The 16,670-nt window shown below is 41.2% G+C and overlaps 1 protein-coding gene across 1 annotated transcript in view; it reads right to left on the bottom strand.

Moving 5' to 3' along the window:
* Positions 1–12,910, bottom strand: part of ngef (neuronal guanine nucleotide exchange factor) — a 34,252-nt gene extending 21,342 nt beyond the window's left edge. The window contains exons 1-3 of the mRNA XM_085244857.1: positions 12,394–12,910; positions 7,468–7,573; positions 208–555 (exon numbers count right to left, since the gene is read on the bottom strand). Of these exons, the coding sequence (XP_085100983.1) occupies positions 208–555; positions 7,468–7,573; positions 12,394–12,601 (662 nt within the window). The 5' untranslated portion in view covers positions 12,602–12,910. The remainder of the gene's footprint in view (positions 1–207; positions 556–7,467; positions 7,574–12,393) is intronic.
* Positions 12,911–16,670: the final 3,760 nt, after the last annotated feature.

The raw sequence follows: 16,670 nt of genomic DNA, 5'->3' as shown, positions 1-16,670 counted from the left end.
ATAATATAATTCATAATATACATTCTTACAATGTGTAATTTTATTTTGTGAAAAAACAATAAGCATTTTTATCTTATTTATTTGTCTAATTTCTCGTCATATTATTTGCTTTCATCAGAATTCAAATGATTTTTAATTTTTTTTATAAATTTATATCTCTATTTCTAAAATATTTATATCTCTATTTCTAAAGTAATTTGATCTGACCTGTGGTTCATGTGGATATCCTGGTCTCCTTCAGAATTAGGCTGTTGTGAGTTCATGGTCTTCCTTCTGGTATCCTTCACAGTGCAAGCTTTAGCTGTTTGCTCAGAAAGCTCTTCTATGGCTTCACTGTCACTGTTGTGAGTCCAGTCCGTGCTCATTTCTGCTGTAAAATCTCTTTGCTGGCTGTATGAAGCAGCTGATATTTCCACAGTCCTCTTTCCTCCCACTCCTCCTCTTCTCTTATCCGCAGCATTCTGGTTGTACAGAGCATGTGTGCTACTGAACTCACCATTGCTTGGCAACAAATCTCTGGAATGATGAGGCTGCCGCGAGAGCTGAGGACTACATCTGACAGAAGAAAAACAAGAAACACACCTTAGAAATACATGTACAGAAGCCATTCACATCATCTAAAGCTTAACTGACAACAGCAAATTCTTAAATTTGTGTGCATATTTACTGGATATTATAATTAGGTTTTTTCATTATCACAGGAAAATATATTGCCCTTGTGCATGAGAAATCTTTAAATTAGCTGCTAGTTTATATAACTAGTTTCATGTAGATGTAAGTGAAGAAACTTGGAGAAAGACTTGGATTAACTTGGTCAACGTATTGTTAATTAATTAGCGAGGTGAGAATGGTTCAGGCATTATTGAAGGGCAAGATGAGAGAGGCTAAGGACAATTACTGGAGAAAGCTGGAGTGGAAACTCCAGCAGAATAGCATGACAGAGGTGTGGAGTAGCATGACGACAATCACTGCATCCAGGTCATCCACCAGCAAAGAAGCTGGGGCAGTGAGGACAAAGCCAATGAGCTGAATGTGTTTTTTAACAGATTCAAAACTGAGGTAAATGCTCACCCCTCTGACCTGACCTGTAGTCAGCCTGCAATCCACTCTCCCTCTGTCTCCACATTCCACCATAGCCTCCTGTGAAAGTCCTGACACCCCTCCCCCACCTGTCACTTTCACTCATGACCAGGTTCAGAGAAAAATGAGAAGACTCCACTCGGGCAAGTCTGCTGGACCAGACAAGGTGAGTCCCTGTGCCCTCCAGCTTTGTGGAGTCTTTCATAAACTGTTCATGATGAGTCTAAGTCCGCAGAGGGTCCAGTGTTGTGGAAGACATCATCCCTTATTTCTGTACCAAAAACGCCATGTCCCAGTGCCCCCCCATGGTTAGAGACCTGTGGCACTGACTTCCCACATCATGAAAACCCTGGAAAGACTTATCCTTGACCAGCCCCGACCTATCCGGTCTGTAAGTCTGATGTCATTAGCCATGTCTGGGCCCAAACTCCGCTGCAGGTCCATAAGTCAAACGAACACTGCAGCATTACTGAGAGTTAAAAACTGTCTAAATTCTTTCATCTGTAATAAAATGATCAACGTTCTGCTCTATCAGGTGTAACAATTAAGTTTAACATCCAAGCATCCATGAAGACGGAATTTATGACATTTAACAGAGTTAGAAGTTAGCAGGGAGTTCGCTTGCTAGCTTCCCTCTAAATATAATATACAATGAGGGATTTCTAAAACAAATTAAAACATACAGCTCTACTATCACTTCCAACATAAATGAAGACAGGAAAGTAAACAGCAGCAACGTTTGTAGGGTTACTGAAGTTGGGCTAGTTGGTATATAATGATGTGCTACGTGATCGCTAGCGCGAAAAAGCTATGCTAGCATAACATAAACAGTAAAGCTGGAGGACGAACGCTAACGAACAGAGGACTTTTTTCCACTCGATAAAAGTTAATGTGAGGGTTCCCAATGATTAGGAGCAAATGCAATCGCATGGCAGGATGCTGTAAACGGACCAAACGTCAGTCAGGAGAACCACAGAGATAATCCATCCACAATACGAGGTTAGTCATTAATATACTGCTGCTCTCCCCTTTCCTCTTCACCCGCTACACCACATACTTCAGCCACTGCACAGAGACCTGCCATTTTCAGACGTTTTCTGATGACTCTGCAGTGACTGAATGCATCAGAGAGGGTGATGAGACAAAGTACCGGGCTGTGGTTGGCTCCTTTGTAACGTGGTGTGAGCAGAATCATCTGTAGCTCAACGTAACAAAGACCAAAGAACTGATCGTGGACTTTAGGAGGACCAGGAACCTGTGACCCCTGTTTCAATCCAGGGGGTCGATATTGTAGAGGACCATAAATACCTCGGAGTACACATAGATAATAAACTGGACTGGGTTAAAAAAAAATACCACTGCACTGTACAGGAAGGGACAGAGTTCTGTCTATTTTCTAAGGCGGCTGAGACATCTTTGACGTTGGACAATGCTCAGGATTTTCTATTAGTCTGTTATGGCCAGTGCTGTCCTCTATGCTGTTCCACACTGGGACATCAGGTTAAGGGTCGCAGATGCGAAGAGACTCAATAAACTGATCCGCAAGGCTGGTAATGTTGTGGGGATGGAGATGGACTCCCTTAAGGTGCTGTTGGAGAGGCAGATGATGTCCAAGATAAGTACAATGCTGGACCAACCACTCCATTACGTGCTGACCAGTCAAAGGAGTTCAGTGTGAGACTGAGATTACCCAAATGCACCACTGAATGACACAGGAAATCATTCCTGCCTATGCCTCCCTGTACAACTCCTCCATCTAATGCAAAGTACACACTGCAATAGTTAAACCCTTTGCACTTCATCTACAGTAAAAAATAACAAATAAAGTTTCACAGTTTACTTAAAACAACTGAATTGAAAAGGGGAAAAAGACATATTCTGACAATGTTGAAAGATGAGAAGTGCCCAATGACTGAAACTAGGACCACTGAATGAGATCAGTTCCTTGATCATTAATATGCAAATTATCATGACCATTGATCAACAACTACTGATCAAAGACCACTGATCAGTGGCCATGACTACCATTCACAGAGGGTTGGGAAATGGCTGCAATCACAGCATTGTAAGATGGTGAAAGATGTACCCTTAAGCCACCTCCTTGATTCAGAGATGGTCTTTCCTTTTTCCCGTAAATGGCCTCCTTGACTCGACGCTCAAACCAGCGTTCCTCCCTGTCCAGGATTTGTACATCCTCATCATTGAAAGACTGCCCGCTGGCCTGTAGGTGCAAATAGACTGCAGAGTTGGTAGGTAGCTCTTCTGTGTTGTGCCATCCAAAGGTTGCTTGGTTTCCCCGATACATAAATCATGGCACTTAACAGCGTACGCTATATTACTCCGTTTGTGTTGGGGGACCCGATCCTTGGGGTGGACCAATTCTTGGTGCAGCGTGTTTTGGGGTTTAAACGCCACAGAGGGATAAATGCATCTCAACTGTTCTGATACTCCTGACACATATGGCATCACCAGGGGTTTTTTTTCCGCTTAGGCAGTGGTTGTCCTCCCCTGGATCGACTGGAGCTTTCTTTATGCGCCTTCCCAGCTTCAACAAAAGTCCAGCTGGGATAACCACATATTCTCAGGGCCTTCCTGATGTGACGTTCTTCTGCTTCCCTGGCCACTGTGTCTGTGGGGATGGTGTGCATGCTCCAGTGGATGATGAGAGTCGAACGTTAAATACTAATCCGTATGCGTAGGTTTATGGTACACATCAACTTTTAAATGTCCCCCATTAGTAACCTGGCACTTTTCATATTCTCCCTGGTGAACTTTATGTGTTGGTCCACTGAGTTAATGTGATCAGTGAATTGTGGTTGGTCCTGAGATTTGATTTTCACCCAGGTGCCATTACATACCTGAACCAATGACTTGGTGGTGTTCCAGGGTAAGATAACAAAGCCCTCTTTTTCACTTCTTCCATGTACAAGTTGGCCACAGTGGGTGAGATTGGGGAATCCATGGCACACCCATGTTTCTGTCTGCAGTACTGACCCATGTATGTGAACTACATACAATTTTAACCCACTTTGGCAAGGACTGCCTAAAGCTTGTACATCAGTATGAGCAAACAGCACATAAGATGGCTAATTGCAGGAACCACCTGAGAATTCAGCCTCAGATGAAGACAAAACAGGATTACTTCTAAAAGTCTGCAAATGAGCTCTTCAGTTAAGGACTTCCAGGCAACAAAAATCCTCCAGAAGGCACAGCACCAGCTGCTTAATGAACAGGTGAGACAAACAAATTTTACCAGAGAAGTGCTAAAGAAGAGCAGATCCGAGACTTTCTATGCTTCTAGATGAGAATACTCTTAAAAAGGTGTTTGAATTCATGGAGAAGGCTTGTTTAGCACAGCATGAGAAGTCTAAGACTAGGCAACAAAGAAAGTTTGACTTATTTGTTGTGTGTCAGAAACCACAGCAAAATACACAGAGTGTCTTCAACAGCCAGTAAAGTGAAAGTGGACACTTGTTTTCTTATCATAAAAATCTTTGTTTGTTAGTGTCCTTATTTTCTTCTGAGTTATCAATTTTCTCCTTAACTAGCTAGCATAAATTAATTTAAGTCTATTAGCCAACCAACCAAGCACATGACATCACTTATTGACAGAAGATGGCACTAAACATGTTTTTAAAACTTTAACTTTAAGCACTTATTTCTTAAATCCAGCTTCACAGACAGTGTTACATCTCTGTCAGTTTTTTAAGAGCAAGGCTCCATGATGTAAATGACATGTCATGTCATTTCTTTAAGTTTTGTGAAGAAACTTCAAAAGGACCAGTCGCTTTCTTTTCAAGCTCCTTAAATTATTTTACTTTTTATTCACGTTCGTCTTATACATGTTTATATTGCAGGTCCATTTTTAGTCACAAATGTAGGTGAAACGCTCACGTTTACATGGTGACAACTAAGTGTTACAGAGCTGTGCGTTAAACAAAGAATCAGAGTATCTGTGTAGGTTCTCAGTCATCCAGGTTATGGTAATCTAAGGAGAGTGGTGGTTTAAGTTTCTAGTTTTAAAACGAAATGGTGGAGTACAGATGGGACTGGGACACTTTAGTTTTGGAACTAAAGAAGCTTGTCGGATGAGAGGTGAAACATCTTCAAGAAATTTAAAGAAGTCCTTTACTTTCCAAGCGCCTTACAAAGAATCAAAGCAAAATAACAAACCAAAAAAAATGCATCAAGAATTATTAAAATTGAGAATTAAGTTTAAGCTGATGATGCTAAGATTCATTCACTGAGTTTCCCCTTCATACCAAAGTTATACCACCTACTATTAATGCAGTATAAACAGTATGCTGTCAATGTAGGGGAGGGAAATTAGTGAAGACTGCTCATAAATGTGCTCACATCTTGCTGAATGGTCAGCTGATCACAGCCAATACACTGAAAATCCGATGGAGCCCACAAAAGAAATTATTGTGAGTTGTGATTTTTTTCCCCACCCTGAGCTTCTACAACCGATTTTAGGATTCTCCCACCTGCTGAATCCCAGTTTAACCCCGGAATGTACTCATGTTTCTGTTTAGGTGTGGAGGCAAAGTCACCATCTACAATGTGTTAGACAGAAAATAGAGCTGTTTTTTAAAGATTCTCCTTCTTTTCCTCTGCTATATATCTAATTCAAGCTGAGTGCATTTATTAGAAATAAAATTTACACGGAAACAAAGTTTGTATTCCCATGTACATATAGTTTATTATATTAATATATTGCAATGTTCAGTTAGCTTTGCATAAAAATAGCTGGTTAAAATGTCCTCTGAAGAGCTATTTTTTATTTTCTTTGAGTACATTTCAGAAACTTTTTTTTTCAGTTTTACTTAAGTAAAGAAATTGAATCAGAACTTCAATTTTTACCAAAGTATTTTTTAACAGTACCTTTACTTTTGCCACATCTACTTGTCTGGTATTTTGGCTGGTCCAGCCTCAAACAATGTTTTGTAAACGTGACTAATCCCATGGTTTAGTTAGAGCTTGCCAATGGCTGAGGAGATGATTCCTTGGAAGCCAGAGTCAATGGTACACGTCAGCAACCCTCAGGTGGGTTGGACAGAGGTAGCCGATGAAAAAGGATGCCCTCTTGCCCCTGCATGACCCCTCTGATGATTTAGCGCGGCGCTGTGGGGCAGCGAGGGTGACCCTTTAGACGCAAGTTACAATACAGGCCTTTTTACTGTCATATGTATGGTTGTCAAATGTCAAATGTGACTAAAAAGTCAAATGTGACTTTTTAGGTCAAGCCAGCATATCTGGCAGGTAATCTACTAATCAGAAGGTTGGTGATTTGACCCCTGGATGCTCCAGCATGGCAAATATCACTAGGCAAGATACTAATCCCAAGTTGCTCTCTATATGAATGGATGAATGAGGCAAATTGTATAAAGCACAATGAGTGCTCAGGTAGAGCTCAGAGCTCATTAGAAAAGGGGTATATAAGATCCAGTCAGTTTAACATCTTTGCATTTTCAAATCTTTTCTTAAAATGCACCACTTTAGACATACTTAATCAGATTATCTTACACCTTTCACCACATGAATCCTTTGTTCTTATTAGTAATTTCAAATATTATAAATTTGCTTGACTTGATGGGTATTTTTGTCTCTTATTTTTTAACTCTTCTGTCAACAGAAAACCTACACTGGGGAAGACCACTAAAAAACAAGCACTCAGGAACTTGAAGACAAAAAAAGGGCAAGTGCTCTGACAAAGGACAGAGGGAAACAGAGAATATATACAGGAGACTAATTAGGGAGATGGGGAAATACCAGGGAACAGAGCTGAAGCTAATCAGGGTAAAGAAATTGGGAAAAGTAAAACTGAACATAAAGCACATGAGGCAAGGAACTATCAAAATAAAACAGGAACTAATACCAAGACTAAGACACCTGAGCTTGACACACACAAAAGGGTAAACAGACACAAGACAAGACCGGCTGAACATGGGAGATAATAAAGGCAAAACACAGAGATGAAACTAAGAGACCAGAAGGGAACTAACAAACATAAAGTAATTTATGACTATATCAGTTACATAAAATAATACAATTGGAAACAAACAGAGATAGGAAAACTCATAAGTGCAAAGATAATTAATAGAATCTAGAAACAAATCCCACTTCTTCAATCAAAACAATAATGAATTAACACGATTCAAAAGTCAAAACAGAAAACTCTTGATTAACGACCTAGAACCACGAGAAGAACAAAGACTTAACTTTCACAGAGACTTTTGTGCTTATCACAGATATGATAAGCCACTAAGAGTGCCAGGTGTTAATTATAAAGCAGTGTACAATGTTCAAGCAAGCATTGTTATGTGATTGTTTGTTTTCTGGGTGTGTTTGGTTACAGGGTTGGGCAGTGAAGGCATGCAGACTCACCGTCTAGCCCCTGGCAACAAAGGTGACTTGTGGGGTAAGGGAGAATGAGAGGAGGAAGATCCTGCACTACTGGATGGACTGTGGTCCAAAGTAAGCCTGGTGGAATCTGGAAAGTTAGAAAGGTAGAGAGTGTATTTATAGATATAGTAGGGAGGAATTTGAAAATTACACAGTAGTTAAAATGGCTACATTTTAATCACTTATTTCTAGTGGGTTACAAAAAATCTATCTGTTTTTCTGTCTTTCTCTTTCACTCACACCTGTTTCCTATGTGAAGTAGTTTGGGTTTTTTTTTTATGAATTTTTGTAATTAAACTGGCTGAAGTGTTAGATTGTCATTGCTTTTCTAGGTTTTCAAACACTCAGAGCACCTTAAAAAGTTAATTACTCTGTACAGACACAGGTCACTGCCAGCAGCCATGAGATAAACATTTCAATTTTGAGGTAAAGTATTTTGTCAGAGTAAAAGGTGTCTACTGGTAATAGGAAATGAAAAGAATACTAAGCCCTCTTTGTTGACCTGTAACTCTGCTATTCAGTTATCACTAAAGTACTTTATCACTTGAATGTAAACATCCCTCCGCTATGAGTAACTGTCTTATTATGTTAAAGTGATTTAGGTGCCAAAGTGATCCTAGGACCTATGTCTTCAGAGGCAATTTGTGCCTGATAGGCTCTCCAAAGGCAAATTGGTGAGGGGCTAGACTAAGTGTAATTCAACAACAAGGATTCAGGAAATCTCACTGGGACCAGTAGTTGGATGAAGACTGAATGAATCAATCTCCATTTTTTCTTCTGGCTTTATAACATTTCAGCCCTGTGTTAGATTCCAGTCCCCCCGCAACCCTGATAAGGATAAGTGGAAGAGAATGGATGGATTAAAGGCCATTCCACTTGAACATCAGAGATTTGCTATAAAAATTGCAAGAGGAAAGAAACATAGCTTAAGGTAAGAGTGCATTTAGACATGTTTTGAAGGTTTATATTAAAATTCCATTATCTAGGTCTGTAATTGTTTTTAGGTTAAATAACTGGTACCCAGGTCACCCCTGCGGGCGGTTTATCCTTCAAGCTCGGGTCCTCTACCAGAGGCGTGGGAGCTTGAGGGTCCTGCGCAGTATCTTAGCTGTTCCCAGGACTGCGCTCTTCTGGACAGAGATCTCCGATGTTGTTCCCGGGATCTGCTGGAGCCACTCGCCTAGCTTGGGAGTCACCGCACCTAGTGCTCCGATTACCACGGGGACCACCGTTACCTTCACCCTCCACATCCTCTCGAGCTCTTCTCTGAGCCCTTGGTATTTCTCCAGCTTCTCGTGTTCCTTCTTCCTGATATTGCTGTCATTCGGAACCGCTACATCGATCACTACGGCCGTCTTCTTCTGTTTGTCTACCACCACTATGTCCGGTTGGTTAGCCACCACCATTTTGTCCGTCTGTATCTGGAAGTCCCACAGGATCTTAGCTCGGTCATTCTCCACCACCCTTGGGGGCATCTCCCATTTTGACCTCGGGACTTCCAGGTTATACTCAGCACAGATGTTCCTGTACACTATGCCGGCCACTTGGTTATGGCGTTCCATGTATGCCTTGCCTGCTACCATCTTGGACCCTGCTGTTATGTGCTGGATTGTCTCAGGGGCATCTTTACACAGCCTGCACCTGGGGTCTTGCCTGGTGTGATAGACCCCAGCCTCTATGGATCTTGTGCTCAGAGCTTGTTCTTGTGCTGCCATGATTAGTGCCTCTGTGCTGTCTTTCAGTCCAGCTTTGTCCAGCCACTGGTAGGATTTCTGGGTATCAGCCACCTCCTCTATCTGCCGGTGGTACATACCGTGCAGGGCCCTGTCCTTCCATGATGGTTCCTCGTCTCCCTCCTCTTTCTTGGGTTTCTGCTGCCTGAGTTATTCACTGAGCACTCGGTCAGTTGGGGCCATCTTCCCAATGTATTCTTGGATGTTCGTTGTCTCATCCTGGACTGTGGTGCTGACACTCACCAGTCCCCGGCCCCCTTCCTTCCGCTTAGCGTACAGCCTCAGGGTGCTGGACTTGGGGTGAAACCCTCCATGCATGGTAAGGAGCTTTCTTGTCTTGATGTCAGTGGCTTCTATCTCCTCCTTTGGCCAACTTATTATACCAGCAGGGTACCTGATCACGGGCAGGACGTAGGTGTTGATAGCCCGGATCTTGTTCTTACCATTCAGCTGACTCCTCAGGACTTGTCTGACCCTCTGCAGGTACTTGGTGGTTGCAGGTTTCCTAGCGGCCTCTTTATGGTTCCCATTCGCCTGCGGGATCCCCAGGTACTTGTAACTGTCCTCCATGTCTGCAATGTTGCCTTCTGGTAGCTCGATCCCCTGACTACCTTCCCTCTCTTTGTTACCATCCGACTACACTTCTCCACCCCGAATGACATCCCGATGTCATTGCTGTATATCCTGGTAGTGTGGATCAGTGAATCGATGTCTCGTTCACTCTTGGCATACAGCTTGATGTCATCCATGTACAGGAGTCTCGGCTGACTGTTCTGTCTACCAGTAGCTGGTGTTTTGTGCCTCTGGTATTCTTGCCAATCCCTTTCTGTGCCCCGTTCATGTATTGACCCATGTGCCTGTTCATCTTAGCCGATATGATGCCTGACAGGAGCTTCCATGTAGTATTGAGGCAGGTTATTGGTCGGTAGTTGGATGGGACTGGTCCCTTCTTGGGGTCCTTGGGGATCAGGACCGTCCGACCTTCGGTTAGCCATTCCAGGTGTCTCTCGTAAACTAGCAGCTGGTTCATTTGTGCTGCCAGACGCTCGTGGAGTGCAGTCAGCTTCTTCAGCCAGTAGGCGTGAACCATGTCAGGGCCTGGTGCTGTCCAACTCTTCATACTAGAGACCCTTGCATGGATGTCTCCCACCGTGATTGTTACTGGACCCTGTTCAGGGAGGTTGCTATGGTCTGCCCTCAGATCCACTAGCCACTGAGCATTGCCGTTATGGGTTGCGTCCTTCTCCCATATGCTCTTCCAGTATTGCTCCGTCTCTCTCTCTCTCTCTATATATATATATATATATATATATATAGAGAGAGAGAGATATAGATATATATAGATATATAGATATAGATATATAGATATATAGATATATAGATATATAGATATAGATATATAGATATATAGATATATAGATATAGATATATAGATATATAGATATAGATATTAGGATTTTAAAAAGATCCCTGCGTAGATTTTCATTCATTCTGGTCATTGTAGTCACAAGCCACTAGTAACCATCTTGGCTGTCACATGAGCTGAGATGTGGGGAAAAAATAATTTTGACTGTAAGGGACCAAGGTGTAAAACCTCTGTATGACATTACTCCAACACACAATCATGTGAATTACTGATGGTGACTTGGAGCAAGGTGTAGTAGAAGTAGGAGTATAGCTGACTAATAGCTGGTGTCATAATCCACCCCTTGTGTTCAATAATGGTTGGTCACAGTGGACTTACTTGGCTTCTTTTTTTTTGACAGTGTGACCTTTCTTCTAAAACACAGCTGAGTCTTTTCCTGTTGTGGTCAATACTTAGCCCCAAAATACAGTGAACCTGAACTTTCTAAGAAAGTAGTGACGGTGGTACGTCTTCTGAACAAGGAAGGATGTCTTGTGACTCCAGAAAAGGTCCTCTTAAAGATGTACACTGAGATCCTTACAGCTGGAGTCCTCTTCAACAGCTACTCCCTCGATGTATAGGAGTGTGACGGGGGGGGATTCTACACTTCCTGGAATCCACAATCATCTCCTTGGTTTTCTAGAGCACCAGCCTGCTGGTTGTTTTGTAATTCCTGCCTGTAGTCAGACGCATCACTGTTGGTTCTCCATCTCACCACTCCTGTGTCATCTACAAACGTCACAATGTGAGAGCTTTGATATTCTACCGAGCAGTGTATGAGAGGTCTCATACACAACCTAGGGGGATCTAGTGATTAAGAAGTCCAGGAACCAACTGAAGAGGGAGAAGCTCAGGTCAGGTTTTGCAAGTTTTTGCTGCTGAGTTTGTTGAATTATTGTACTGAGGGCATAAGTGGTCCAAGAATAGGAGACATATATACAAGTCCTTATTCTCAAGGTTTGCAGGCTGTATGAAACACTGATGAGATCCCATTATCTGACAGCTGACTGGCACAATCTCTGTGTCCATTCTAGTATACTGTCAGGGCCTGCAACTTCATGTGGGCCACTTCTGCTGAGGTCAAGCTGAGTCGTAGTTCACCTGGTGTTGAAGTGAGTGTAGTCCTAGAGGGGCTCATTGAAGCAGACATGAAAGTCATTGGGGAAATCAGGCAGAGACAAATCCCAGTCTTATTTACACAGCATTTAAACAGCATGCTTGTTTGTTTGTTTGTTCAAAATTGGGGTTATATATTGGGGTTATATATATATATATAGCAAGACATTAAGTATATATACTTAACAATATATCGTTATCCAGGTAGGTTCATTTTAACATTTAAACTCAAGGTTGTTCTTGCTTTGATGAGGTCATAGGTTGAACGCCAGTCCATTTACCCGTGGGAAATACATTATTCACCGCTGTACGCGGTTCAAACAGAACCAGTTTCTCAGGTTGTATTCATGTAGATTTCTACTGAAGGATAGAAACTGCCTTTGTTCTACTTTCAATAACAACTGCACCATTAACTACAGCAGTCCCTAACACGATGCCTTTGATAACAACGTGTGAGAAATGAATTCATAACCTAGCTTAAGCACAGTTATATATAAATGATTAATTTAAAGTTAACTATACATCTAGCATCTAAGTAAAAAAAAAAGATTTTAGCTGGGCTAAAAGCCCAGCTAAAATTAACTTCAAATTAACTGCAAATTCATTGTTGAATTGTGGTCACAGCCAAATTCTGTACTAGTCTTCTTGTCTTACTTTCAGATTGCTCAGATGAGATCAGTCTCTTCTTCCTCATTGACCGGTAAAAGCGGGAGTTTCTGCGAATAGGTTCTCTACTAAATCCAGTGCTGGAGTCATCATCATCATGTTCCTCTTGGCTTGGTTGAACCACAACTGGTTGCTTTTCTGTGACGTCTTTTGGTTTCTGTCCCCACTTACCCCTGAACAGGGTAGCTACAGACATAGTGAAATCTATTGCTCAATTTTCGTGAAAAACTAAGACTGGAAAATGTTGTTTGGTGTTGAGGAAATGAGTGGAAAGAAATTTGCCATAGTTAGCCAGAATCCAGGAATAAATCCATCACTTGGAATCAGAAATTCACGTGAAAAATGAAAAGAAAAAAAAAGAATACAGTTGAAAACAATTTTAAGATCAGAAAAGGGAATCCTCAGCCCTCTCTTGCTCCTATCCGTACAGCAATAATGTTGTTAACTACATGGGTAACCTGTGGAAAGAGTGCTTGACGCTTATTTATGACTACAGTGTAATTATTACATTTATGACTCTCTCCTGTTCTTTGTCCCTCCTCTGTTTGTGTCCCTCCCTCTTTCTGCCTCCTTGCACCACCCTGTTATGTGCCAACATTCCTGAACTCAACCTAGTCTTACCAGCTTATAATGCCTTTCTGCTCTAAAACTTTCTCTGTTGCAGAACCAGAAAAGCCACTTGGAAATGCTTATAAATGTCTGTGCCTTCTACATTTCTCAGATCCCTTCATGAAATCAAGGCATGTTTTTGTTCTTGGCCTTTGTTCTTCAAGAGTTTCTGACCCTGTTGATCCGTTGTCCCACATAATAGTTTTATCTCTAGTCAGCTGACAAGGAGAGTTTAAAGTTCATCTTTTCCTTTTTTCAACAGAGCAATAAAGTTGCTTTCTCTGCCTTTGAACAGTACCAACCAAAAAAGGAAGTGCAAAGAATTTGTTTACTGGAATAACCTTTACTGTAAAATAAAGATCCTGCACAGTTTCTACAAACAGAAGATGGTTTACTGTGGAATTCACTAACCTACATGATTCCTGCTTTATTTACTCTTAAAGGAAAACAGAACGATTATGTTAATAATTATCATATAACTAAATAAAGAATGTGGAATTGACCGAATAGAATAGATGGATGAATGAATAATTATCACCTATCCATCCATTCTCTTATCAGGTTTGCAGGTTGCTGGAGCCTATCCTATAGGGCGAGGGGCGAGCTTCTCCCTGGATAGGTCACCAATCTGACGTAGGGCTAACACATAGAAACATAACCATTCACAACTATGGCAATTTAGAATTACAATCACATGTCTTTGGACTGTGGGAGTAAGCTGGAGTACCTGGAGAGAACACACACAAGCATAGGGAGAACATGCAAACTCCACACAGATGGTGGCATTGAACTCAGGCAACATTGCTAACCAATGCACCATCTCACTTCCTTGGATTAGCTTGAAGTAGCTAAGCTGGCCGATAACCAACATTTGCTCCCACATTTATCTTAACATCAAGGAATATTTTGCTCTTGTACTATTTACTTTGAATTTTTTTTTTCTATATTTTTCCACCAGGTGGTAGTACTTTTTAACGTTTAAAGCATGCAGCAAGATTTCCCACTTTTTATTGTTTTCTGCAAGGGTGTCTTGCTACTGAAATGATAAGTGTGTTGTTACTGATGTTGGACAATGGTGGGTGCGTGTATGTGTGGATTTTAGTTCTCGCTACCTTATAGAGAAGTCTATAAGTTGGGGAGCAGCATTCCCACCATTCAAGTTAACCAAATCTCCATTGCTCACATAGAGGAGCCGTTGGTAAAGCAATACAATCGTGACTTCAATGAGAAAGCAAGAGAATTAACCTCAAATGTCTATAGAAGATCTTGAATTTATGAAAATCATGAATAATTCAGTTGTGCTTATCACTGAACATTACTGTTAGTGTGGCCTGAAAACCTTTAATTTGTTCATCCTACTGATGAACTGATGGTGTGGTCATGACTTTTTGACTGTCCTGAGTGTTTCTGCCACCTCCTTTAAACAACTGAATGCAACCATTGTTACACTTGTCCTTTTGTGCAATTAAAATATGTTATGTCCATATCCAAGCTGTAGACTGCACTAGTATTTTGCTCCTCCGACAACTGAAATCAACTAAATGTAATGTAAGAGTATGAACCGATAGGCTGAATCAATAGGCAAGCAGACTTGCGATTACAAGAAATTTAGACTACTAGAAAACATTTCCTGTAGAGAACAGGTTCTCGATTCCCATCCCTATACATGGATGATTAATGCCTTTGACCTGTCTAGTTTGCCTGCACTAGAGATGGCACCAGAAGGTACAAACTTTAATGCTGACTACTAGAGAAAAAGCAGGGCCATAAATCAGGTGTTATGGAATGGGCACTTTTCTCTACAGCCCTGAGCGGAGGATAGGAGCTAGTTGCCATGGTGATGTGAGAAGTGTCATCTCCTTATAGGGAGATATCCAAAAGGTGTAGGAGATGAAACTCGAGTTGGACATGGGGTCTAAGGGCTTCCCTTCAACTTTTTGATCAATCATGTTAACATTCTGTTTTTACCACATGCAATAAAAGTGTTTACTGCCTGGGTGCGCCAGCTTTTGTCTCTGAGCCAGAGAGATGAAGGTCCATCACATCATGTAAAACAATTTAAAATTCTAACCATAATTTATATATGATATAATATTTTCAATTTAAATATAGAAAGTTTAAAGTCCCCTGCCTTAAGGAGAAAAGCGACAACATATGTGTTGAGATTTTCCTCTCAGAAGCACGAGGACCTTATAAACTTTGTATAGCATTTAAAGCCGTGTAAGCTAAATCATTAGAAAAGCAACGACTACACATAATCGGCATAAAAGATATCGTATAAAGATGTTTGCAGGGAAAATTGAGGTCCGGTTAAAGCAACAAGTAATCACAGGATTTGAAACTGTGGGAAAAATTGAGGCCGGTAAAATAGTGGTCACTGCTTTTTGAGTTGTTTAATTTAAAAAAAATGTTATGAAAGCAACATGGTGACAATTGTATTGATATATCCACATGGTTTTTAAGTCATTTGGGTAACATACTTCCAATTTTTTTAAAAGAAAGTGGTGTAAATGTTTGTTATTGTTCTATGTCGTGTCTTTGTTTTGTTTAAAAGGTGCACGACTTCGTGTAAGCACGGGTCTATTCAACAGAGTGTGACATTGTGTGTTCAAAAGAGGGTATTACACATAAAAAAATGCAACAGTGCTAACTAGTAGTAGGACTGAGCTAAAGCACCACCATCCAGTAGAAGGAGGGTGATACTGCAGGCCACTCCCCAGCCCCTGGTAGACATGGGTAGAATGGAAAAATAAGATTAATTAATTAAAAAATTAAGAAATATGATTTAAGGATTGAGAAAATAAGAAATTAATTAACGGATTAACAATGACCACAGTAATAACTAAGCATAAACTAAAACAGACAAATTAAAAAAAAAAAAAAAAAGTAATGAGAGAAAGAAACTGATGATGATGATGATGACGAAGTTGAAATAAATAACATAAAAATTAAACTTATAATTTGAGCAAATTTGTCTTCTCTCATTTAAAAAAAACCCCCAAGATATATAAACATGAATCCGTAAAGTGAATAAAACCCCTAAATCTAGTCTAAAACCGAGGATGCGATCGCCACAGTGCTGCACACATTACTGAAGCACTTGGAACACAGGAACACCTATGCACGGCTCCTCTTTGTAGACTACAGCTCGGCTTTTAATACCATCCGGCCATACAAACTCCGTCCCAAACTCCACCAACTGGGACTTAACTCCTCTCTGTGCAACTGGATTGTGGACTTCCTCACTAACCGTAGACAGAGTGTCAGAGTGGGTAAGAACACCTCTTCCACCCTTGTGGTCAACACCGGTGCCCCTCAGGGGTGTGTTCTGAGCCCTCTGCTATACACTCTCTTCACCCATGACTGTATTTCCTCCTGCGCGTCCAATCTCATTGTTAAGTTTGCAGATGACACCACAGTGCTCGGACTTATATCCAACAATGATGAGACAAACTATAGGACAGAGGTGCAACAACTAGAGTCATGGTGCCACGACAATAACTTGGTCTTAAACACAAAAAAGACCAAGGAGATCATTGTAGATTTCCGGAAGAGGGGTCATAACAACCATCTGCCTCTCTTCATTGGCAGTGAGGCGGTGGAGAGGGTGAGCAGTTTTAAATTCTTGGGGGTAACTGTGACCGAGGACCTGTCCT

The sequence above is a fragment of the Mchenga conophoros genome, linkage group LG14, assembly GCF_057382185.1.
Source record: "Mchenga conophoros isolate Kocher_MC1m ecotype Shallow Benthic linkage group LG14, M_conophoros_male_GT1.1, whole genome shotgun sequence".
NCBI lineage: Eukaryota > Metazoa > Chordata > Actinopteri > Cichliformes > Cichlidae > Mchenga > Mchenga conophoros.
This window is presented reverse-complemented; position numbering and strand designations above follow the sequence as displayed.